The sequence below is a fragment of the Cucurbita moschata genome, unplaced genomic scaffold (genome assembly GCF_002738365.1).
Source record: "Cucurbita moschata cultivar Rifu unplaced genomic scaffold, Cmos_1.0 Cmo_Scf00002, whole genome shotgun sequence".
Taxonomy (NCBI): Eukaryota; Viridiplantae; Streptophyta; class Magnoliopsida; order Cucurbitales; family Cucurbitaceae; genus Cucurbita; species Cucurbita moschata.
The window spans coordinates 6,424,269-6,449,285 of record NW_019268518.1 but is presented as its reverse complement, the minus strand read 5'-3'; the positions used below and the strand labels follow the sequence as shown (position 1 = coordinate 6,449,285).

Sequence of the window (25,017 nt, the reverse complement as noted above, 5' to 3'; positions counted from 1 at the left end):
TTTTTTATTAAATAAACATGAATTTTAAAAGGGTGTTTTTTAAGCTTCATTTAATAACTATATATATATATATATATATATTTTTATTTTTTTTTGCAATGCAACCTCTGTATTAAAGGTGAATAATTGTAATTAAATGTTATTAAATTTAGGAGTTAAAGATAAGCGTTGAATTAAAATTATAAAAGAAAAATAAAAAGGAAATTAATGGTTAAAATGCAAAACCTAAAACCCCGGGTTGGTTATTGCGAAGAGGTTGAACGACCAACAAAAAAGAAATCGGCGGTGGCGGAGTAGTCGATGTTGATGCTCCCTCTTGAATCCACAGCCCTTTTTCTTTCACTCTGCCATTGTTTCTCCGGAGGATGAACCCACTCCGAATCTACTACTACTGCACATTCATCTTGTCAATCAACCGTCTTCTAATTCATCCAATTTCAGGACATCCTTCAGCTTACTAATCTCTCCAGGTAACTTCCCCACCCCCGCCATTCTCGATTTGACGCATCTCTTTCAATTTATCAGCCATGGAAGTCCCTCTTTATCAAAACTATGTTCATGATCACCTTCAACGTACTTCCCTCTCCAGCTCTACTTCCTACTTCTCCCATCATTTCTCCGGTTCCGAGCTTTTTAGGGACAGATCTTTGCTGTCTGCGTATTCTTTGTGGTCCAATGGAAGAAAATTGCGTAATTCGTTTTGTTGGGTCAAGTGCTCTTCCTTGGAACAAGGGCTACGGCCACGACTCAAACCCAAGCCTTCGAAAGTCGAACGCGACGTTCGTAAAGGAACGCCGCCTTCGAAGGAGACCCGAATTACAAAATCCAGTGTACGGATCTGTTGCCATATTGAGAAGTTGGTTTTGTGTAATAAGTTCAGGGATGCACTTGAGATGTTTGAAATTCTTGAGCTGGAGGGTGGTTATGATGTTGGTAATAGCACATTTGATGCGTTGATTAATGCGTGTATTGGCTTGAAATCTATAAGAGGGGCGAAGAGGTTGTGTGCTTACATGATTGATAATGGAATTGAGCCTGATCAATATATTATGAACAGGATTCTACTTATGCATGTGAGATGTGGGATGATGATTGATGCTTCTAAATTGTTCGATGAAATGCCCGAGAGGAATGCAGTTTCGTGGAATACCATAATTTCCGGGTATGTAGACTCTGGAAATTATAAAGAAGCGTTTAGATTGTTCATTATGATGTGGGAAGAGTATCCTGGTTGCAGCCCTCGCACCTTTGCCACAGTGATACGGGCATCGGCTGGTTTGGAACTTATTTTTCCTGGTAGGCAATTACATTCGTGTGCGGTAAAGGCAGGCGTAGGACAGGACATTTTTGTTTCCTGTGCACTGATTGACATGTACAGCAAGTGTGGAGGCCTTGAAGACGCTCATTGTGTCTTCGATGAGATGCCCGACAAGACAATAGTTGGATGGAATTCAATTATTGCTGGTTACGCACTCCATGGCTACAGTGAAGAAGCTCTGAATCTATATTATCAGATGCGTGACTCTGGAGTTAAAATCGACCATTTCACCTTTTCGATAATTATAAGGATATGTTCGAGATTGGCCTCGGTAACACGCGCTAAGCAAGCGCACGCTAGTTTAGTTCGTAATGGTTTTGGGTTAGATGTAGTAGCTAATACAGCACTTGTGGATTTCTATAGCAAATGGGGAAAGGTAGATGATGCTAGACATATTTTTGACAGAATGTCCTGTAAAAACTTGATATCATGGAATGCTTTGATAGCTGGATATGGGAATCACGGTCGAGGGGAGGAGGCCATTGAGATATTTGAGAGAATGCTTCGGGAAGGCATGGTACCAAACCATGTGACATTTCTTGCTGTTTTATCTGCATGCAGCATTTCAGGTTTATTCGAACGTGGATGGGAAATTTTTCAATCAGTGACTAGGGATCATAAGATGAAACTGCGCGCTATGCATTACACGTGCATGATTGAATTGCTAGGTCGAGAAGGGCTCCTAGATGAAGCCTATGCCCTTATAAGGAAAGCTCCGTTTCAACCAACAGCAAATATGTGGGCTGCCTTGCTCAGAGCTTGTAGAGTTCATGAAAATCTAGAACTTGGAAAATATGTTGCTGAAAAACTTTACGGGATGGAACCCGAGAAGCTTCGTAATTATATAGTGCTGTTAAACATATATAAAAGCTCTGGCAAGTTAAAGGAAGCAGCTGATGTTGTTCAGACATTGAAACGAAAGGGCTTGAGTATGCTTCCAGCATGTAGTTGGATTGAAGTTAAACATCAACCCCACGCATTCCAATCTGGGGATAAACGCCATCCCGAAATAGAAAAAGTCGTCGAAAAAGTGGACGAGTTAATGTTAGAGATCTCAAAGCTTGGTTATGTTCCTGAACGGAACATCTTGCTTCCAGATGTAGATCATGAAGAAAAGATACAGATATACCACAGTGAGAAATTGGCCATAGCTTATGGACTTATCAATACTTTAAATCATACGCCATTACAAATTGTGCAGGGCCATCGCGTTTGTGGTGACTGCCATTCTGTGATTAAGCTGATTGCTATGATAACCAAACGTGAAATTGTGGTGAGAGATGCTAGCAGATTCCACCATTTCAGAGATGGGAGGTGTTCTTGTGGGGACTATTGGTGATTAAGGTAAACCCATATTGTTATGTATTTGTTTAATTTTGTAGAAACGGGCAGCATCTCTTCCATTGATACATATTATTGTACATTCTTTTTCAAGGAGCTTATAATGAAATGAATTCATGACATTCTGTTCTTAACAGTAGGCTGATTCTTGGCATGTATTGTTATAAGATAATCTGTCATCCTGTTCATATCAACAAACCACCATTTAAAGACTTCATTTTCGTAGGATGGATAGAGAATTCTTGGAGCTTTTAAATCTTAGATAGATGGGTTTTGTGAAATTTGAACCTGGATAATTTGGATGGAGGACGAATCTCCTCTGAGGACATGAAAGAACAGAAAAGAAGAGGGACAGTGGAGGAAGAAGGTGGCCATGGCGACAAGGTGAGGAGATGAGGTGACTCGACGACGATGATGAGGTGAGGGCTTTGGCACCACCGGCGTCCGGCGGGCCATGAAGCCGGTCCCATTATGATCGGTGCATTCGGAAACGGAAACGCGGGAAGTCTACGCTGTACTTTATACACTTAATATATATATATTTATTTATTTTCTATATTTTGTTATTATTAAACTATTACCGTCAGCTATTTTATTTTTTTAACAAAATTAATAGTCATATTTATTAATTATAAAAATTTCAGGACTTTGAAATATATATAACTTTAAAACTATTAAACCAATGTACATATTTACCAAATAAATATTTTATTTTATATAATTAATAGTGTTAATTTTTAACTATATGAAGATGACCTTTTAACTCTATATATCAAACGGAGAGAGAGACAAACGGAGAGAGAGAAGTGGCATGCACCAGATCCATGAACAGTATCCTACAATATTGGAGAACATGCAATAAAGTTTTGAGGCTGGTTTGGAATGATTTTCAAGTACAGTAAGATTGGATAGCGATGACGTAAAAGTAATTGCTGACATGATCCAAATTTTACCGACATAAGGGAGATCTGCCAACGTTATTAGAAAACGTTGGCATAAAGGGAATTTTCAAACCTACCTTATTAGTATCGACAAATTCAGTTATGTCGATGCTATTTGGGTCATGTTGGCAACTTTCTTTATGTCAACAATATCCAATAAGGTTAAAAATATTAATATCCAATAAGTTAAAAGTATTAATATCCAATAAGGTTAAAAATATTAATGGTAAATAAAAAATTTGGAGTTAATAAATTTAAGTATCAAAGGTATGCGGGTTGAAAACCGGTGTGCATGAAATAAAGAACCGTAATGGCGGTTCGGTTGGACCCATTGCGTAGCATCCACAAAGAATATAAGAAGAAATTGCGCAATAAACGTAACGTGTGACTGGAAAGGCAGAGGCAAAGAAGAAGGGGGGAGAAAGAGAATCGAGAGAGAGAGAGAGAGGTTCCTTCTCTGTTTTCGCGTTGAGGTCTGGATTCTTCTTCCGCTTCTTGCCTCCTCGACAATCAAGACTTCCATTTCTTCTTCCCTCCGTTTCTTGCAGATGAATCGCTTCGATATCGTCCAGATTTATCATCAATACTGTGGTAACAACTTCCTCCTCTTCCCCTACCGCTTCAAATTTCAGATTCTGCTTTTTTTCTCTTGATTATTGTCTGATGTCTCTTTTATTCATGATTTGCTACTGCCAATTCTCACCGAACATTGCTTTTGTTAAACCTTTCAAATCTTTCAATGTTTTCTGCCCTTTCATTATCTGTTGCAATACTTTTGTCTTCTTGGGATTTTTGGTGTTTTTCATGCAAATCTATGTCTTCGTCTTCTTGCGGATGCATGTTAACTTGGAAGATGTAATTTTGTTATAGATTTTGATGTTTTTTTTTTTAATTTATGTTTCTAAAGATGGTTAGTTTCTAGGTGATTTTTTATGTTTAAGGAGTTATGATGTATTTGATTCGGAGAAGTCTAGGTGATTTTATTTTTGGGAACTGCATTAATAGTTTGGATGATAAAGAACGTTAGAGATTCAGTTTATGGTACTTATTTCGGAAAATAGGATGCATCAGGCACCATGTCAATGTTATTTTCTTGTCAGTCAACTTAGAGAATTATGAATGAATTTTATTCTTCCAAATGAGAAAGCGCTGTCATTATTTAGGAGGGAGAATCCAAGAATTAGTAATTATTGTATTATGATTTCTGATTCCACTGCAGCCCTTTAGGGGGAGAAGCTTTAGACTTACCTAATTGTTTCAGATCGATAAAATTTACATTATTTTTACTTGTTTATAGGTATTCGATCTCAAAATGGTCTTTGTCATGGGAATGGAGGTTTTGGACATGTTGAAACACAAATGGCCAAAAGTTCAAAGCAAGCACTTGCAGAGCTCTTAATATATGTGCAATCGTCACTGCATACGGGGTATATCCACTTTGTTTTGTACAACTCTATATTTCTTGTCCTTCCAAACCAAGACATTTTCTAAACATTTTTAACCGACAAACGTATGAAACTAAGATAGTTTATCAACTCAATTATTAAACTAAGATGACTTTTAATATTGTAGACATGGATGTTTACTAGTTTTATTTTATTAGTTATGGTATGGTCCTGTGTTTTATACCAGTTCAATAAATGGAATATTACATGGAAAAAGGCTGACTTAGCTGCCTAAATACAACTTGATAAATGAGGCCATCATACGTTGTTTTGATTGCAGTATAATTTTTTTTTCTTATATTAATCTAGGTTATCTAAAAAGTATAAATTACATTTGCAGTAACTCAATCCTTCATGAACTATCAAAGCTGATGTCATATCTAAACTTGATGGTAAACTCTTCCTTCCTATCATTTTTCCTGGTTTGCTACTGTAATCTAGTTTCTTCTAATTTGGCAAGCTTTTGGGTATTGCCTGGTGGCAATATTATATTTTCGGTAAGATTTATCGTGTTTTATTCATGTGCTTCAGTTAACTTTAAGAATTTTGATTGAAAATTTTCTGGCTTGTACTTTGAATTTGACAATTCTATTTTGTAGGTAGACTTCTCTGAATTTTCACGCTTCTATGAGTTTGTTTTCTTTGTGTGCCGAGAAAATGGTCAAAAGAATATCAGTAAGGTTCCTTCTTTTGGCTTGGATGTAAAACTATGTTTTAGTTTCCTAATACGAACGATATCATGACATGTGCACTGGGTAAGTTAAAAAATTTCTTACTTTCTGATAGTTTAGTTTTTCTTCTTTTATTTGAATTACAGCCGTTGGTAGGGCAATTAAAGCATGGAGATTAGTTTTGGATGGGAGATTTCGGTTACTTAATCAATGGTGTGACTTTGTTGAGGTACCATTTTCCCCCTTTTTCTTCTCCTAATAAGGTCCTGTTTCCTTTCTTTCTTTTCACTTTGGTTGTAATGTAGTCTACAAACTTTAAATAAAATGTATAGTGATTATAATCAGGAAACTGGAATTTCCACCTGAAGTTGTTTTCATCAACGTTGGTTTATGAAATATACCTACATGCTAAATACCCATGAATGGACATTTCTATCAATGTTATTATTTGCCATTCGTAGACACGTTTGTATGCACATTCATATGTATTTTACAAAAATATATGCATGTATCTCAATTTTTGAAGTTAATGAATTTGGGAAATTTTGGGGTATTTTTTTATACCTAAGATTCTAATATGTCAAATTTCTTCTGTCTAGGTTTATGCATCCAAGTTATTTTTTTGGGTTTTATTCTTTACCTTGTTCCTTGAAATAGACGTGTTGTGTCATATGATCCAACTTATCTCAAGGATTCTAATCTAGTTAAGTTCCACAGAACAATCAGCGACACAATATTTCTGAGGATACATGGCTTCAGGTTTTGGCTTTCAGCCGTTGTGTACATGAAAATCTGGAAGGGTATGATCCTGAAGGTATTTGTATTTACATTTTTTTGTTATCTTTTAAAATATTTATTTGTGTATTAAATACGCTGAATCAAAAATGTTGAAGACTTGGGAATTACTTCAAGTAATACATCTCCTTATCTGTTGGAAGTTTGTCCATCGATACAATTGAATACTATCACAGGAAAAAGTCACGGATAAATATATTTTGTCAATTTATATAAGAAGAATATACTACTTCATTTTCATTTTCATGGTTAATCTTCTGTTTTGGTTCTTCTAGGGATGCTTGAAATATTATGACAATGCAAATATTAGTTGATCATTTTGTTATGCTGGCATACTATTGTTATTTTGTTTCCTCAAGTGTATGCTTAATGCTTGAAAATGTTTTTGAGGCTTGTGCATTTTTGTTTTTTAAGAAGCACATGCCTCTTCTGCGAGAGTCATACACTGCTATGACCATACACTGCGATTAGAAGTTCAATAGTTATATGATGGCTGGAAGAATGCATCTAACAGTTGTCTGCACATTCTTCAAATATAAAAGTCCACCTTAGAATGCAATACTATAACAACTCTGGTTGTGATAATTTAGCCCTTTACTACTTTTATCGCTAAAGCTTAAGAAAGATACAGAAGACAAAATTTAATGAATAGATTGATAATACAGAAAACAATTTAAAGGAATAGGTTGATCCCGTTATTGATAGTGATAGTGATGTTAAAAATGAGCTGCATAATTTTGACTTGAGAAATTATGGATGGATACCTCCCCCCATCCTCTCGGGACTTTTATATAACACGTAGGTCTGTTGTTGTTGAATTTAATTTAAATTTGTCTAATTAAATTGAGGATTATGCCTCATTTCTCTTGTAGAGGAAAGAGCCTCAAGACTACCCGTAGTCTTTTGGTGGAATGTTGGGTATGCCTGTACACAAGCATAATGTTTTTCTATTTTTCTCTACTGTACTATTTGGAATTACTCAGTTGCATTCTTCTCTCAGGTGCTTGGCCCGTCCTAATTGATGACTTCGTCGAGCACATGTACAGGTTTGTTTGTGGGGGATTTTACAGATGCAATGAGTTTGAAGTTGAAAGTAGTTAAATAATTCTGGCTTGGATATAGTCTCGAGTCTGACGTGGCATGGTTTAGTCTTGTACTAACACTCGATAAGCTGATAACATCTAATTATTATGCAGGCTGTCAGGATCTAATAAAATCTCAAAGTTACGTTGTAGTTGTGGAGGCTCAGAATCACAGTCAGGTGCATCTGAAGATCCGTTTCCTGGTATAATAGATTTCGTTCTACAAATGGACTTCCATGTCATGCAGAATGTTGTATGTAATAAGCTCTGTTTTACGGGTTATGATTGTGTCAGGATTAAAGATTCTCCCGGGTTTGAAGAGGAAATTACCCGAGGACTTGCAAATGGATGGGATGGTGTCTCCGAGTGATCCTACAACTGGCTCCATGGAATTAAGTCCTGTTACGAGCATCAAGAAAAGTAGATTTATGGCTTGCAAGCCAGTGAACTTGGAGATAAACGGACCTTCATGTAATGCAGCAGCAGCAGCAGCAGCAGATGGAAACACAGAAATAGTTCGAAATAATGGTGCAATGGGTTGCTCCAAAGCTCCTTGTGCTGTTGAAGGTTGTCTGTCACAAGGTTTTGCTGGGCTTTTCTCGACACGTTCGTTCTTAGGATTGGATCAAGAAAGGAAATCGTCATTCACATGAGTACGAGCGAATTAGCTCACATGATTTTTACAGGTCTCATGCTCTCTTCTTTGTGATGGTACAGCATTCTTAATCAGATGAATTGATGGTTTGGCAGCAAAATAGAACAAAGGATTTTGAGTGTTTCTAAAGAGAACAGAAATTAGTGATTTGGCATTACGCTGTAATTGGGTCTGATGCATTTCAAAAAATGAATAAAAATCTACAAATAGGTTGTGTTTTGTTTTATAATACTCTTCTCAATCCACTATGAGATAGATACACAAGAGTCAAAAGGGTTTTAAAACTTTAGGTCAAAACCAGAATAGAGGCCGCCATGGTTAGGGGATTGAAGATATGGAAAAGAGAAGGAACAAGGAAAGGGCCCACCGGCAACTCGAAACCTCGGAAGCTGGAGATCTGCAATGGACTGAGCTGCATTATTATTAGGTCAATCACTGACACTTTCTTTGTCTCTGAAGAAGAAGAAGAAGAAGAAGAGTGAATGAATTGAATGAGGAGGTTTGTCGTTCATCTTCCATGGCCCCCTCAATTTCCTCTCACCTTTCACTATTATTAACTCTCATTATTCACCGCTCCTCATCATCTCTATTTATTTCACCAAACTAACTCACCCTCCTCTATTTACTTCTATGTCGTTACCGTTATCGTTCTCATCGATTTTGAGTATAGCTCAAGTATAGCTCAAGTAGTCAGAATATTAATATTTCTCTTTATGTATTGTACGATTGAGTTATTCCTCTTATTTATAACCACATATAGAAAACAAAAAGGAACCTACATTTGAAGGGTTCATTAATTGACGTTTCTGAGTTTAAAAGTATCATAATTCAACTCATTAAGACATTACAAACTAAGAGAACAAATGTTCAAAACTCCTCACGTGGTATTAGGCATAGTAGCATCAAGAAGAATTATTAAATAATTGATGACGTCTTCGTTATATAATAGAATAGACACAAAATAGGGTAAAATTATTAGGATCGAGATATAAAGTGAAGGGTCATTTGACAGAGACGAGATGGAGTAAGATCTAGTCATAGGACAAAGATTTGAATATATTTTAGGTAAATGAGATACGATGCATATAATAATAATAATAGGAATAATAATGGGACTTCCAACATATTTGATGTGTTGGTTCCTTTTAGTATAAGCTAAAAAAATAATGGATGAAATGTTGAGAATTATAAAGTCTAAATTTAAGGGAGCATATAAAATGATTGTTGGTTGGTTGTTGAATTATGAATATTTATTATCATTTTGACTCATAATTTAATTAAACATATTAGCTTAGTTTAAAAGCTTATTACTTAAGTGGTGATATAAATATAAAAGCATGTTATTTAGATATTTAATTAAATTTTGGTGGGTGGTAAAGAAGAGAAGTAGATAAAGAATTTAAAAAAAAAAAGGTAAGAAATAAATAATAAATAAAATGTGAATGAATTAATTAATGTAATTAATATGATAAGACGATGGGGCCCATGCCCTACAATTATGAGTGAAAGGGTTTAGCTGCCCCATTACTTGACCCCCCCTACTCCGGTCCCACCACCCCCCTACATTTTTCATATTTGCATTTTTGGCTACCCAATTTCCCAAAATGCCCTCTCGAAAGGGAAAATAAAAAATAAATAAAATAATATGGTCGACCATTATTGGGAGAAAAAGCTATAATTGAGTGAGAATGAAAGCACGGAAAAGCTTGTTTTACGGTTTCGATGCAAATTATTAATATTTCATCCTTTCTTCCCTTTCTACCCTTCCCAATTTTTAAATTTTAAAATAATAAATACTGATTACTTATTCCACGTGGTTTATTTAATAACCTCACTCCAAAGTTTAAAATTGTTTGATCCTACGCTAATAATATCTGGTAGAATGAGAAACTCAAAACGGTGTCGTTTAGCATGAGAATAATAAATTAAAAAGAAATCAAAATATGGGTTCAACATCCTAAAATTCCTTTGAAGCCGACATAAATACCTTCCACTTCCAGCCGTAATATTCAACTCTTGAGAAAGACAATTCTACCCTCCCCACTTCCCTCCTAAACACCATATCCACAGCACCAATTTCGTCATTTCATTAGTACCTGCCAATATAAAAAAAAACCCAAATAATAATAATAAAGGTAACTTTAAAAGCGGTCCAGTCCTTCCTGCAAGTTGGCAATAAAAATTAAAATTAAAATTAAAAAAAATAATAACATGGGGTTGCAGTGTATTGTCTCTGGTCCTCCCTCCATCAGCTATAGTTAAATTTAAATAAATAAAATAATTAAAAAAAATTCCCCGGGTCAACCCACCCCTGACCCACTCATAATTATCCACAGACGACGAGACCCGACTCATTAATTCATCAGAACCCCCAAAATTAAATTTAAAATTAACTTAGACATATACTAAAAATTACTCCCCCACTCCCGTATTTATTACCCATGCAACTAACCACACATTATAACTAACCAGGGTTAAATAACCCAACTACTCTATTGGGTTAACAAAGCTCCACCACAGAAAAGCTCTGATTTTTATTCTCTTTTTTCTCTTTTTTTTTTTTTTTTTTTTTTTTTTTTCTTTTTTTACAGAAAGGTTAAGTTTTTATTTCTTTGTTGTGGTTCTTGTTGTTGTTGTTTAATTCTCCATGTTTAGAGAGGTCTGTGTTTTTGAGAGAGCCATGGATTTAGCCCCAGCAGCTCCCATCCCTACTACTAATAACACTAAATCCCCCGACCCCGACACTGATAATGCTCCCACAACCATTCCGCCGCCTTCCGCTAAATCGCCGCCCTTCACCAACGGCCTTCTCAAGCGCCACCACGCTCAACAACACCCTCCGCTTGTTACTTACAAAGAATGTCTCAAAAACCACGCCGCCACTTTAGGAGCTCATGCCTTAGACGGATGTGGGGAATTTATGCCCTCTCCTTCTGCCACTCCTAACGATCCCACTTCGCTTAAGTGCGCTGCGTGTGGCTGTCACCGGAATTTCCACCGCCGGGACCCTGAGGAACCAATCTCCACTTTGGCGATTAATTCCGCTCCGACTCATGTCATTGAGTATCAGCCGCACCATCGCCATCACCCGCCTCCTCCGCCGTTGGCTGGCAATTGGAGTCCGAATTCTGCATCGCCGCCGCCGATCTCGTCGTCGTATTACCCTTCCGCGCCACATATGTTATTGGCGCTTTCAGCTGGGTTGTCCGGTCCTCCGCCGGAAAACGCACAGCGGAGCCCAAATGGACGGAAACGATTCAGAACAAAATTCAGCAACGAACAAAAGGAGAAAATGTTGGATTTAGCGGAACGAGTTGGATGGAAAATGCAGAAGAGAGACGAAGATTTGGTTCGAGATTTCTGCAATGAAATCGGAATTGAAAGAGGGGTTCTCAAAGTATGGATGCACAACAACAAGAACACCATGGGAAAAAAGACCGACACCAATGGCGCCACTACCACCACCCCCACCGCCACCGCCACCGCCGCCGCCGCCGTCAACAACAACGAAGACAGAGCAGATGCGGGTTTACATATGCATATTGGCTCAAATGGGTCATCTTCTTCCTCTTGATCTACTGCTCTGTTTCACAAGTAATTAAGAATAAAACTGCATCATCCTCATCATTAGCTGATATAGAAATCCAAGCTAGGTAGCTCTGTTTTTTTTTTTTTCCCCCCCTTTGAAATTTTCATTTTAGCTTAGTGTTTAATTGAATCAATTAATGAGAAGACCACCCTGTTTGGAGTGGATTATAACATGAAATTAGTGATTAAATGCATTAATCATTAATTAACTCCACATTGAATTCGGTGTTAACGAATGTTTAATGTTTTTTTTCTCTGTTTCTGTAAATTTCATGAATCTAACGTCTCATCACAGAGACCAAAAGATTTCCCCCTGATCTTCTGTCTCGGAGAAAGCAGCAGAAAGTAGAATATTGCCTGAATATTAGATTTTGTGCACATTTCCAAATGCTGATTAAGTTAATTAAGGGATAATTATAATTAAATTAAGTTAAATTATATATATATTACTATTTTCAATCATTGGCGGTACTTGGGTACTATTGTTTATTGTTTAATGAAGCAAAGTGCAAAGGGTCAGTGATGTACCTGCTGCTGCAGCTGCCGCCTTTGCTACTACTTAATCTACGTTTAAAGAAGGGTTTAGAATAATGTTGTTTGATTTATTTCATCATCATAATCTAATACCCTTTTCTTTGTCACGTTTATAATCATTACATGAATAGAAAAAGAAGAAAATAATAATACTTTTTGATGCAAGATCTAATAACTTTGTAGAATGGAACTAAACATTCTTGTAAGGGTGTGGAAACCTCTCCCGACGGCGATACATAGGGTCAAAACATACAATATTTGATTTAGAGAGTTAATAAAGGGTTGTTTTGGCATTTGGAGAAAAGCACCCGGTCTATTTTCATTGGATTCTAAATGGGTGAGGGTTTAGCATCATCGAGCCCTAGTAGCTACCAATAAAGGTCACCTAAAACCCTAGCACAAACGAATCCTGGTTCAAACATAAAGTTTCTATCTTTTTTTTATTATTATTATTTTCCTTCCTTAGTCAAACTTGAATTTATAAAGTTGGGTGTTGGAAATAATTGGGAATTAATATTTTAGCTACCTCCTACCATATATATATTTGGTTATTGGAGAATTTTTTTTTTTTTTTTTTTTTTATTATTCCAATTTGTAAAATTAAGGAAGTGGTTGAAATGGAAGGGTGTGGAAGAAACACCCAACATATGTGTAAGAATACAATAGTGAGACATTAATGCAATTAATGGACCACAAAATTAGGGCATTTTTGTAAATTCGGTGCTCCGACTAACACCCTTTGCCGAGAAACGAATTGGGCCTGGGCCGGTCATTTTGCAGACTAATGGCCCAATGTTTTTTATAGAAAAAACCAAACAAGAAAAAGGCCCAATAGGCCCTTTTTTTTAGATTTTTTTATTTTTTTATTTTTTACACTTTCTTATAATTTAATTATTTGGGAATATTCCCTTCTAAAATTGGTGTAAAATCTTTTAGACCATCTTGAAATTTTGAATTAATTTGATTGGTAACTCAAGTAACTCGAATAAAGTTTACAATTCAACCCTCTAATTTTGGGTTGGGTTTTGTTAAATTGTCGAGTTTTTTTAATTATTAAAAAAAAATGGTAATTCTTCACTGTACATATTACATTAATAACTAAAATATCATAAAATTAAAATTTCAAATATTCACTTTATCGATGATATTAGTTAGAAACATCGAATATTATTAATCTTCACAATAATCTTAAAAATTCAACCCAACCCAACCCAACCTATATGTTTTAAATTAAATAGTCGGATTTCGAAAAGAATTAAATTATTAGATTTGAAAAACCTTAAGGCAAAGGAAGAGAATCAAATATTATATAGTGGTTTCCCACCTTGGCAATGTGTCACTGAGTAATAGCCTTTGGGAAACATAATGGGTGATGGCATCAAAAATGATTTGGTCGGTCGGGAGACTGTCAAGAATCATTTGTTTGACATGACTGAATTAAGAGCATGTCTTTGATACTATATTAGGAACTATGAACCTTCACAATGTATAATATTGTCTATTACGTTACACTCAATGTCTCTCGACAGGTAATAAATGTACATAAATATATTACATATCCACTTTTGACCATATAAAGCTTTTAAACATTAACCATATATACCTCAACAACATAGCAATTTTCACCTATCTAGTAGCCTAGATGGACGAATTATAAATGAACGTTGAGGTACATTTCCAAGTATAGTATATAAAAACCATTACTACAACGTAATTGTTGGGCTATGTTCGACAAAAGCTTACAATATATCCACCCCTCTAAGTTGATATCAAAACATTTCAAAATGAGTAGCAAACTCAAAGAGTTGGAAGAAATTAGCTTGGTTTGCAGAGGAGGAGGAAGAGGAGAGGGTACATAGGCCAAAGTGGAGCGTCATTTTAGGCAGTACGCCCCCACAAAAAACCTGCCCATTTTTACACTCATTTAGGGGCCACATTACACATTAGGATCAAAACCCAACTTATTACATAGCTGTTCAATTCTATATTAAACCAATCAATCAGCTACGTGGAAACAAAAACTTTTCTTAACATCTTTAATTTTTTGCCTTATTTACATTTGAATTATTGTTCTTCATTTTCAAATCTTTAGCTCTTTTGTTTTTGAATTCTTGTTGGTTCATAATTTAAAACAAAAAACATGTCTCCTCGAGATATCTCGAGCAACTGTTCTTGACCAAAACAAGCATCTTTTTTTCCCTCACATCAGTCACAAAAGAGAACATATCATTTTTTTACAAGGGCCTGGAACCCAATTAACAGAGAGACAAAAAAAAGTTTAATATAGAATCAACGAACGAAAAAATGACATGTCATTAAAAGTTTTTCTTTTTAAAACGTAAAACTTTTGACTCTATTTAAACTGAGTGTTTTGGGGGTTATGGCTTACAAAATTGTGATCTCTCATAAGTTTACACAAAGATATTCCTCTCCCATTACCAAAAATGAGGAAGCGTCAAGTTGTAGTTAGAAGGGAAGAAAGCTCAAGAGACACTGTGGCTTCATCTTTGACAGTAAGGAGTGTTAGATATGGGGAGTGCCAAAAGAACCATGCCGCTGGCGTCGGAGGGTATGCTGTCGACGGGTGTCGGGAATTCATGGCGAGTGGCGACGAAGGGACGATCGCTGCACTCACTTGTGCTGCCTGTGGTTGTCACCGGAACTTCCATAGAAGACAAGCTGTAGGAACTGAGGTTGTGTGTGATTGTTCTTCATCTCCCTCAAATGGAGCTTGATTATGTATTTTACTTTTGATTTGAATTATTTCCATCAAATCTATTTTAGTTTGAATTATGTGTTTATGGCAGAATTTGTTTAGTAATATTACTTAATATTCAATGTGGAAGGCCCACACATCGAATCATGTTGGTTGTTGTAGTGGAAACTTTGTTTAACAATGTACTTAAAAGTTGATTAAAGCTTCAATTAACACATAACCCACTATTGAAGGGAAGTTGTTGCCATCTTTTCTGGTTGGCTGGTGCTATCCATTTGCTAAGACAAGATTTGAGACATGATTAAAGAGAATCCTACAATGATACACTATAGCTAGATTTTATGGAACAAAAGATTACAAATTTTAAAATTTAAATGAACACGAACCATCACTTCCAAACATAATTTAAACAAAAACTGGTTGATGATCGTGAGTTTTCACATCGGTTGGAGAGGAAAACCAAACATTTCTTTTAATGGCGTGGAAACCTCTCCCTGACAGACGCGTTTTAAAACTTTGAGGGGAGCTCGAAAGGGGAAGTCCAAAGAAGACAATATTGGCTAGGAGTGAGCTTAGGGAGCTGTTATAATGATTCATACGAAAAAGTGAGATCGTGTTATGCCATGCGAAGTGTTTGGGGAGGGAAGTGATTCAAAGTTAGGCTTTGAAATTTTAGAGGTACCCATCAGGAACTAACATCCAACGTAAGTTGAAGAGAGGAACGTAACATTTATTGTAAGGGTGTAAAAACTTCTCCTTAACAGACTCGTTTTAAAACCGTGAGGCTGACAGTAATATGTAACGGGTCAAAGTGAACAATAGCTACTAGATTGTACGTGGACGAGGGTGGATGTGAATTTGAAAGACGAATATCTCACGACTCTTACGACAAATTTGGTATGGGTTTTGCATGGAAATGGATAGTTGGGTTGATTCTAAACTACAACGCACCCTTATTCCTTCTTCATCACTTAGTTGTGGTTCATGCACAAAGAATAACAACACGTTATGATGCAAAAAGCAAAGGAAATAATGATCTCCCAATACATTACATAAACACAAGATGTTTTGATTCAAAGCAAGCGAGTAATGATGGTATGAAGAGGGTTAGATTTACAGCATTGTTGTCACTGTCCAATGCGTATCAAAATTTGTTCATCTTTTTTAAGCTGCTACTCCAATTTGCAAAGATTCCCTTTTTCTTCTTTTCACCATACAACACGTAGGCCCATCTCTATATTTCCTTGAATGACACCATTGCTATATGTTGCTCCATCGCCATGTCTGTCTACAAATTGAAAACCCTTTCTTTACCATTTTACACATTCATCAATTATCTTCACATTTACTGCACCTATCAAGCAGTAAATTTACTGGTATTCATGTCAAATTAACACCCGAATAAAAGAAACCTACGACCACGTCTTATTGAGAGTGATTTTGAAACAAACATGACTACAAAAATGCTTAAATGAATTGAAAGTCATTTTGTTTGTGCAATTTTATGTTTGGTCACCTCTTGATAATTTTCTTACGACTCGCGTGAGTAGGGACAAAACATGCTGAAATGACTCTTGTTGGTTTGTGGGTGTTGGATGAAAGTCTCACATCGGCTCATTGAGGGAATGATCATGGGTTTATAATCAAGGAATACTATCTCCTTTGGTGTGAGGCCTTTTGGAAAGCTCAAAGCAAAGTCACGAGAGCTCATGCTCAAAGTTACCATTGTGAATAGTCGTGTTCTTCTAACACATAACACAGTATCAGAGCCATGTTCTAAACTTAGTCATATTAATAGAATCCTCAAATGTCAAATAAAGGACGCCAAAAGAAAAAGGAGTCGAGCCTCGATTAAAGGGAGGCGTGCTTTGTTCGAGGGAAGATGTTGGATGAAAGTCATTTTGTTTAAGCAATTTTATGTTCGGTTACCTCTTCAAAATTTTCTTACAACTCATGTGAGTGAGGACAAAACATGCTGAAATGACTCTTATTGGTTCGTGGGGAGAGTGAAATGAAGAAAAAGTAACGTGACTAGGTCGTCCTAGAACATGGGTATTAATTAAAAACATCATCCATACATCCATCTATATACATTTTATTAATGAGTGACACGTTTTTTAACAAATCATAACAAAGTTATATGATGATATGCACTTTTTATTTATGATGCCAGATGTAAATGAGTAATGGCTTGGCATGTTTATTAATTTTTTTTTAATATTTTATCTTCATGTGTTGTGGTTTATTAATTATTTACTATTTTTTGTTTAACTTGTAAAATCATCACATCATTTAAAATAGACCACATAAATAACATTTCATAATCATTTTGTCCCACTATCGATTTTTATTTAATTATCTCTCTAAGATACGCGTTTTAAAATCGCAAGACTTACAGTAATACACAACAGACTAAAGCGAACAATATCTATTAGCGGTAAACTCAAACTATTACAATATCTACGAACGATGCTCGATTCATAAAAATGTGTAATGTTTAACCGTGTGAGGAACAACAATGTCAATGATGTAGGGTATGTCATTTGAAACTTTGACACAATGTATATTATTACACTCAATTGTATGCAAATCAACATTAATATTAGTGGGTCATATTATTTGACTATCAAATATATACATATCTTACGATCTGACACTCAAATAAAAAATGTACATAAATGAATCGATACTACAATCAAAGGAGAGCGATTCTAATAATAAAATAACTAAAAAAATTGAAAATAATTGAAAGTTACTACCTATGTCAACAAAGTACAACTCTTTTTTTTTTTCAGTAGTTTAATTATACGAACTCTAAAGTTAAGCGTTTAGTGATCATGTACGGTCAGTGCGACAGAAATTTTTAGTGGGTGTGTGTTGTCACTTGGCAATCCCAAATTGGCGTTTTGTGTTTACATAATCCACATGGTGTAGTTAATGACTCATGAGGTGGCCTTACAATGACCTTCTCCAACACCCACATGACTTCCTCTTTCCAAAATATCAAACATCTCAACCACAAATATAAACAAAATATTGGTATCAATCACCAATAATTTTGAATCTTTAAGGCTCAACCCTAATGACCATCAGCTCATCATAGTTCATTCCCAAACTAGGGCATCACCCCATTGTACATTTACAAGTTTCACATGCAAAAGAATATTAACTCCCCTCACATGATACTTCATTAGCTACGAGCGACATGTGACTCAAACATCTCGACCACGAAAAATATTTCGCTCATGATTGTTGATCTTATCTTAACGTAAACGGAGCGTTTTACAATCCTGTGGTGTCCATGCGAGCAACAGCTCATTGAAGAAGAAAAAAGTGCAAGAAATTTAAGGCTAAGTTTTGTTGTTGCATATCCAAGTTGGAAAATGCGACAAATTCTCAACCTCTTTTTCTCTATGTTCTAAATCCCATTTAATTGGCAACAATTCTCATGAGACCTTATGCTTCTTTTCAATGCCTTTACAGCACGTACTTTATTTATACTTCTTTTCAATGCCTTTACAGCACGTACTTTATTTATACTTCTTTTCCAACATGTAAAACACTCCCAACACAATCAAACCCTTTTGTGGTTTTTCTAGACAAATTCACGTATATAGGGTTAGTGAGATTTGAATTTTTAAGAAGAACACATCATTTAATTTCTGGATCGATCTAATATTAGCATGCATGGGAATTTAAGTGTAGAATTAAAGAAGAGATAAATGGATTGATTTAGTAAATAAGAACATGAATAAGGAATTTACATTCATTCTCTATACTATTGAGTTAAATAAATTTAAAGGACATATGAAAAAATAGTCCCTCTAGAATCCAATATCATCAAGGCAATGATCATGATCTCTTCCTTGAAGAACTCCACCACTTTCCTCAAAAAGCCATTTTTCCAACATAGAAAGTGGCAAATCATGAACATCAGGATCCGTCTTCATTTCCTCCGAATTAGATTTTGACGTTTCAAAACACTCAAATCTAAAAAACGACCCCATATTATCCTCACATTCATCTGCTCCGCCGCCGGAGCTACCACCATTTGGGCATCTCTCCGCCGTGGTCTTGGGTGGATTTTTCATCCACCCGGTAAGCAATTTGGCTATATTCTCAGTGCTTGACGCATAGCCCGTGGCTTGAACTTTGTGGTATGAAGGCTTTATTTCACCAAAAGGAGCTGAATTTTGTGGCGTGAGAGCTTCCCATAAGGCTTGTCTTGCCATTCTAATGTCCGTTTGAAGCCTCTTCTCCCATTGTCCTCTTGGCATTGACGATGAAGTTGATGAAATCCCATCTCCAAAATGCCCCATTGAACTCACTTGAACCTTCCTTAACTTCTTTTTCAAATGCGTGTTCCAGTAATTTTTTATATCGTTGTCTGTTCTTTGCGGAAGATACGAAGCTATAGCGGCCCATCTAAACAACCATAAATCACATAAATTATCAACTCATGAGTAACAAAAAAATCAAACAACTTAAAATTATTAATACCTATTCCCCAAAAGGGCTTGAAGATGAACAATCATCTTCTCTTCTTGATCAGTGAAGTTACCCCGTTTGATTCCCGGTCTAAGGTAATTCGTCCATCGTAGCCTACAACTCTTGCTACATCTAAGCAACCCTGCAAAAATCAACAAACACAGTACAAACTCAAACTTACAGCTAACAGATATTGTCTGCTTTAATCACAGAATTAACAAACCTGTATTAGCAGGAACGGCCCGCCAATTTCCAGGGCCGTGTTCTTGAATATAAGAGACCAAAACAATATCCTCCTCGGGAGTCCAAGGTCCTTTCTTGACACCATTTTTATCACAACATGGAGGCCTCCCCATATCCTTAGCCTTCAAATTTCTTCTGCAAAGGTTGAAACTTTCATGGCGTTTAGAAGCTTAAATAGAAGAGAGAAAAAAGGGGAAGGCAAAGAGTCAAAAGGTGACAGCAAGAAGCATTAAATTACAAGCACAGCAGCAACAGCAGCAGCAGCAGCATGCCCCAAGTCAGCTGCTGCAAAAAACCGCGTTGTATTCAATGTGGCAGCCCTGTGGATTAATAATTTTAATAATAATAATAATAATAATAATAACCCTTCTTATTAATTTTTATTTTTATTTATTTATTTATTTCAATCCCCTACGTGTAATGAATAATAATGGCCCTTCTTAGCTGACTCTACTATAAAGGTAAATAATGAAAGCCCCTTTCTTCATCACTAAATATTTCATGCTTCTATTCCAAGATATCTCTCATTTTCATATCTTATAAATTATATGTTTAATGCAAAGTGCAATAATTTCTTGTATACATTTTAAGGGGAAAAAAATGTGTTTTCTTTTTTTTATTTTTTAAGTGAAAAAAATGCTTAATTTGTAGATATTTATATTATTTCACCAATAGTTGTGAATAGTTGTACGTAGTCATGAATGGTTGCTTTTCTCTCGTTTTTTGTTATTAATATTTATCTCCTCTCATAAATATTCTTCGCCTTTTTATTATTTTTTTCATACTCCTAAAAGTTTATATTATTAAAATGGGTTTAAAAACGGGTGTAAATGAAGTAGTGTGTTAAAAAGTAAGTGTAACGAATTTAATAATCATTAATTTCACCAAACAGAACAAGAAGTTGATAATGTTTTATAATAATCTTAGAATCAATTCCAAAAGCACTTTTAAACATTGTCTTTTCTTATAGAATTTAAATGTTCACCTCTATAATTTTTGCATAAAAGAAGGTACAAGAACATTAAATGTTGCTAATAAGAGAGACATGGTTTAAAAAAAAAAAAAAATTGGATGTTTCTAATGTTTTTAGGTACATTTATTTTTTGGTATACCGTTATTCACATATTCGTAAGTAAGAGGTTTGTGATTAAGGTTCGTGACAATATCATATTATTATTAAGGTTCGTGATTCCTAACATGCAACATGAGGTAGATACATTACATCGTTGATGTTCTACTTAATCCTTAAAAATGTGTTATCTACTCGAATCTTTTAATTAATTATGAGAGTAGGTGGAAAAAGCAAAACCCTAATCCCTAAATTAAATGAAATACTTTGGAATTGACTTAGATTCGTTCATTTCCTTAACAACTCACCAATAAACATTATATTTCTATCTTCGTTTTAATAAAATTGATGACGACATAGTTGCTTTCCTTATACCCTACTTCCATTCGTATTTTGATGCAACAATAGACAATAAAAATAAAAAATATATATTTAAAATTTTACGAGCATTTTTGAAATATAATATTAATAACAAGTATAAGAATTGTATTAATGAAAATTTTAAATGTTTAAACTTATTTTTTTAAAAAAATTAAAAGTATTATTGAAAATAAAAAAAAAAATTAGGATCAAATTTTCCAAATTAAAACTCATTAAATATGCATCAATCCAATGGGGTTCTTTTTTATTTAATTAATTTTTGATTTAAATAGTAAAAAAAATGTGAAGCATATAAAACAAGCTTATGAGTCATAATTTTCTTATGCAATTTGATTATTTTAAATTCAATAAAAACAAAGAATGTCTTAAACCCATTTTATTAACTATTATTTAAAGTTTAGTCTTTGTTATTAAAAGTAAAATCAAAATTAAAATTATATTTAGAAAGTCAATCGTTAATGAAAATGACTGATCATATATGGCTGCCACAACACAGCCCTGTTCTTCCACTTTCAAATTTAAAAAGACCAAAGTTTTATTTTCTTCCATATAATATCCTTTTAAGCCTTACAAATCTTTGATAATTTCCATTTTCATGAAGCTAAATGAGAATTTATGAGAATCAAATACGAGATTCATCTTCCTAAATGGTCTGATTCAAAAATTTCCCAAAATGTCCTAGCTTTTGCTTTAGAATCATGTTCTTCTCCAATCTTACACAAACTTCCTCTGTTTTCTCCAAAACCCTCCACGAATGAAGTTTTCTGGAAATTTTAATGACGTTCTGGTTCTTCTTTTGAAACCCCTTTTGATCTTGTTCTGTGCTCTGTTCCCGCTCCTACTCTGTTTCTTCAAATACTATAATAAACAACCCCTGTTTCAACAACATGTTGATTGTGATGGAATTGAAGAAACGCCATTTTCATCTCTAAGCTTTAAGTTTCCAACGTACGAGGATTTTCTGAGAACTACTACACAGAATGTTGACCCACCTGTATATGAAACTTCAAATGAGAACGATTTTGATGATTCGAGTTCTTCAACTTCTGACACGGATTTAGATCTTTGTCCCCGAGAAGACCCAGAAATTTTTCTCCCAAATGGGTTGCGAGGCAGCAATGATGTCATAATCCAAGATGATAATGAATTTGATGAACCTGTGGAAGCCATATCGGGGAGTTTTGATCAGGACTTCATAGAAGAACTGAAAAATGAGATTAAGAAGGTGAAAGCCAAAGCAAAATCCGAATCTGGGTTGCCCTCAATTCCTGAAGAATCGGAGTACCCAATAGCCATGGAAGAAGATTCAAAACGACGGAAGAAAGAAGAAAGATCAAATCGCAAAGGCATAAGAAAAGAACTCCACGAATTCCACAAGCAATACACAGAAAAGATGCGAAAATACGACACTTTAAATCACCAAATCGCAAAAGGTCAGTTCATTCATTCATTCATTCATCCAATTGTTGTTTGTTTCATAAACCCCGCATGGAATTTGGTTTGCAGAGTGGAAAATGAAGCAATCGAAGGGGTTAGTGGAGTCTGTTTCATCGAAAGGGCTGTGTGGGTGCAGGCCTGATAAGAAAGGCGAAGCAAAAACAGGGGAAAACAGAGGAATGGAAGGGGAGTTGGAGGTGGTTTATGTGGTGCAAATGTGGGTTTCATGGGAGTTTATAGTGTGGCAGTACAAGAAAGCTTTGGAGATTAGCGGCGGAGAAGGGTATGGAAGTTACAGATTCAATGAAGTTGCAGAGAAATTTGAGCATTTTAAAGTGTTGATACAGAGATTTATGGAGAATGAATGGTCGGAGGAAGGGTCGAGAGTTGAATATTATGCTACAAGTCGTGTTGGTAAGAGAAAGCTTCTGCAAGTTCCTCTGCTCAAAGGTGAGTCAAATGTTGTCTCCTCTGCTTTTGCTTCTTTATTTAACCCTACACAAGTTTATTTATATATATATATATTTATATTTAATACATATTTAAACTTTAAAAAGTATCTAAAAAAATATTTAAATTTTTTATTATATATTTTAAACTTCGTCTTATTTATTTCAATTTTTTTAAAAAAATTAATCAACATATTAGACATTACAAAAATATATATATATATATATATATATATATATATATAACTTATTAAACAGAAAATTTGACATTTTTTAAATTAAAAAGCCTATTAAATACAAAATTAAAAGTTTAAAATAGATATTTTTAAAATTTAGAAATCTATTAAATACATAGATATTTTTTAAAATTTATAAATATATTAAATTCATACTTATAAATTTTGAGATAGATTAATTAAAAAAAACTTCTAAATTTTTTATAATTTCAACAATATTTTTAAACTTTAAAAAAATAAAAAATAAAAAGTAAAAAAATGATAATTTTGAATATTTAAAAACACCCTTAAATTTGGGAACAACTTCGATGTAAATATATTTTTAAAAGGTTTATTAAAATTTAAGTTTTTTTTGTAAGATAAAATATAAATTTTAGAAATATTTTTATTAATTTATGTTAAATTATTTTGTTGTTAGAGTGATCCCTATTTCGTAGATTAAGCCATAGTAAGTGAGTGGAATAACATCTTGGCCGAGATGCCATTTTCTTTTATATTTGTAGGATATATTGTTATTTAAATATGCTAATGGAATGAACTCGGTTAATTTCCACGATTTACTCGCGATTACACTATTAGCATAGCATCAAATTAGGAAGAAAATTAAGTAATTGTAAGAATGTGTTTGATTGCAGAAGACGAAGCGAAAGACAATAAGAAGACAGGAAGAAGAGAGGAGGAAGAGGGCGTTAAAATGGATAGGGTTATTGAGATATTGCAGGAATGTATAAGAGTGTTCTGGCAATTCATTCGAGCCGATAAACTTGCCCATATATCATCAACTTCAAAGTCTCATATTATAGAACAACAACAAGAGCGTAGCAGCCCTGCATATTCCAACATTCTAAACCAAATTCTGTTAGATCTTCATAAAGTTAGTCACTTACTTCCATTTAATATAAACTCCATACATGCATCCAACGCATTAGATACTCACCTTGTTTGAGAGAGTTGTGTGTTGCAGAAGGACAGAAAATTGAAGAAGATAATACAGAGAAAGACATGGAGATTGAAGAACTGTAAAGATGCCTTTGATGAAGATGACCCAGATGATGAAGCTTACTTCTTGGCTATGGTGGATTTGAAGTTGGTGGGAAGAGTGCTTAATATGCATACCATTTCAATTGACCAATTGAAATGGTGTCGCCATAAATTGAGCTGTATTAATTTTCAAACGGGGAAGATTAGGATACAACCTTCGTCGTTTTTCTCTATATACTCGTGACCACTTTTTAAATGTGATTTTCATTCTACTTTTTTATTCCAAGAGTTGGGTATGTGTCTATATGTTACTGGAGTTACACGCGTATGAATATACAGAGAGAGAGAGAAAAAAAAAATACAAAAATCATATTTTTACAAACTCGTAAGGTCTCACATTAGTTGGAGAGAGAAACGAAACAATTCGTGTAAATCTCTTTCTAATAGACGCGTTGACATTAACTCCCAAAGAGGGTAGATTGTAGGATCCAAACATAGAGTTGTGTGCTAATGAGGATGTTGGGTCTCCAAGGAGTATACCATGACATCCTAGTTAGTTGGAGAAGGGGACCAAACAATCATTATAGAGTGTAGAAACCTCTCTCTAACAGACCAATTTTTTTTTAAATGTTGGGTCTCCAAGGGAG

General features: G+C 34.8%; 6 protein-coding genes across 9 annotated transcripts; 5 read left to right on the top strand and 1 right to left on the bottom strand.

Annotated features, from left to right (window-relative positions):
• Positions 1 to 222: 222 nt before the first annotated feature.
• LOC111457149 (pentatricopeptide repeat-containing protein At5g50390, chloroplastic) lies at positions 223 to 3,181 on the top strand. 2 transcript variants are annotated; one of them, XM_023099320.1, is made up of 2 exons: positions 223 to 2,662; positions 2,967 to 3,181. In XM_023099320.1, exon 1 carries the CDS (start codon positions 528 to 530, stop codon positions 2,655 to 2,657), a length of 2,130 nt encoding a protein of 709 aa, XP_022955088.1. In that variant the 5' UTR covers positions 223 to 527; the 3' UTR covers positions 2,658 to 2,662; positions 2,967 to 3,181. The 2 variants fall into 2 exon arrangements, with proteins under 2 accessions (XP_022955088.1, XP_022955081.1); XM_023099313.1 differs by having other exon boundaries at positions 2,886 to 2,967.
• Positions 3,182 to 3,988: 807 nt separating this feature from the next.
• Positions 3,989 to 8,474, top strand: LOC111457165. Of its 3 annotated transcripts, none has more exons than XM_023099347.1 (9): positions 3,989 to 4,191; positions 4,898 to 5,027; positions 5,386 to 5,437; positions 5,645 to 5,720; positions 5,863 to 5,945; positions 6,434 to 6,530; positions 7,512 to 7,557; positions 7,708 to 7,772; positions 7,888 to 8,474. In XM_023099347.1, the coding sequence occupies exons 1-9, from the start codon at positions 4,149 to 4,151 to the stop codon at positions 8,244 to 8,246; spliced, it is 951 nt and encodes a 316-aa protein (XP_022955115.1). In that variant the 5' UTR covers positions 3,989 to 4,148; the 3' UTR covers positions 8,247 to 8,474. The 3 variants fall into 3 exon arrangements, with proteins under 3 accessions (XP_022955115.1, XP_022955107.1, XP_022955100.1); XM_023099339.1 differs by having other exon boundaries at positions 7,708 to 7,796; XM_023099332.1 differs by having other exon boundaries at positions 7,708 to 7,817; positions 7,882 to 8,474.
• Positions 8,475 to 10,857: 2,383 nt separating this feature from the next.
• On the top strand, positions 10,858 to 12,050 carry LOC111457184 (zinc-finger homeodomain protein 10-like). The gene has a single exon (XM_023099358.1). It carries the CDS (start codon positions 10,896 to 10,898, stop codon positions 11,820 to 11,822), a length of 927 nt encoding a protein of 308 aa, XP_022955126.1. The 5' UTR covers positions 10,858 to 10,895; the 3' UTR covers positions 11,823 to 12,050.
• A 2,675-nt stretch (positions 12,051 to 14,725) lies between these two features.
• Positions 14,726 to 15,288, top strand: LOC111457224 (mini zinc finger protein 2-like). Its single transcript, XM_023099416.1, has one exon. The coding sequence runs from the start codon at positions 14,815 to 14,817 to the stop codon at positions 15,103 to 15,105; it is 291 nt and encodes a 96-aa protein (XP_022955184.1). The 5' UTR covers positions 14,726 to 14,814; the 3' UTR covers positions 15,106 to 15,288.
• Positions 15,289 to 18,795: 3,507 nt separating this feature from the next.
• Positions 18,796 to 20,103, bottom strand: LOC111457193 (transcription factor MYB30-like). Its single transcript, XM_023099373.1, has 4 exons — positions 20,056 to 20,103; positions 19,798 to 19,952; positions 19,587 to 19,716; positions 18,796 to 19,511 (listed from the first exon to the last, which is right to left on the bottom strand). Exons 1-4 carry the CDS (start codon positions 20,085 to 20,087, stop codon positions 18,911 to 18,913), a joined length of 918 nt encoding a protein of 305 aa, XP_022955141.1. The 5' UTR covers positions 20,088 to 20,103; the 3' UTR covers positions 18,796 to 18,910.
• A 1,780-nt stretch (positions 20,104 to 21,883) lies between these two features.
• Positions 21,884 to 24,614, top strand: LOC111460861. Its single transcript, XM_023104201.1, has 4 exons — positions 21,884 to 22,700; positions 22,774 to 23,154; positions 24,025 to 24,263; positions 24,354 to 24,614. The coding sequence occupies exons 1-4, from the start codon at positions 22,022 to 22,024 to the stop codon at positions 24,612 to 24,614; spliced, it is 1,560 nt and encodes a 519-aa protein (XP_022959969.1). The 5' UTR covers positions 21,884 to 22,021.
• Positions 24,615 to 25,017: the final 403 nt, after the last annotated feature.

Coding starts and splice junctions, on each gene's coding strand:
- LOC111457149 (XM_023099320.1), top strand. CDS start 528: ATGGAAGTCCCTCTTTATCAAAACTATGTTCATGATCACCTTCAACGT.
- LOC111457165 (XM_023099332.1), top strand. CDS start 4,149: ATGAATCGCTTCGATATCGTCCAGATTTATCATCAATACTGTG. Junction 5,028..5,385: donor CAATCGTCACTGCATACGGG/GTATATCCACTT, acceptor TTACATTTGCAG/TAACTCAATCCTTCATGAAC. Junction 5,946..6,433: donor AATGGTGTGACTTTGTTGAG/GTACCATTTTCC, acceptor TAAGTTCCACAG/AACAATCAGCGACACAATAT.
- LOC111457184 (XM_023099358.1), top strand. CDS start 10,896: ATGTTTAGAGAGGTCTGTGTTTTTGAGAGAGCCATGGATTTAGCCCCA.
- LOC111457224 (XM_023099416.1), top strand. CDS start 14,815: ATGAGGAAGCGTCAAGTTGTAGTTAGAAGGGAAGAAAGCTCAAGAGAC.
- LOC111457193 (XM_023099373.1), bottom strand. CDS start 20,087: ATGCTGCTGCTGCTGCTGTTGCTGCTGTGCTT. Junction 19,953..20,055: donor CTGCTGTTGCTGCTGTGCTT/GTAATTTAATGC, acceptor CAACCTTTGCAG/AAGAAATTTGAAGGCTAAGG. Junction 19,717..19,797: donor GGCCGTTCCTGCTAATACAG/GTTTGTTAATTC, acceptor TGATTTTTGCAG/GGTTGCTTAGATGTAGCAAG.
- LOC111460861 (XM_023104201.1), top strand. CDS start 22,022: ATGAAGTTTTCTGGAAATTTTAATGACGTTCTGGTTCTTCTTTTGAAA. Junction 22,701..22,773: donor AAATCACCAAATCGCAAAAG/GTCAGTTCATTC, acceptor TTTGGTTTGCAG/AGTGGAAAATGAAGCAATCG. Junction 24,264..24,353: donor TTCTGTTAGATCTTCATAAA/GTTAGTCACTTA, acceptor TGTGTGTTGCAG/AAGGACAGAAAATTGAAGAA.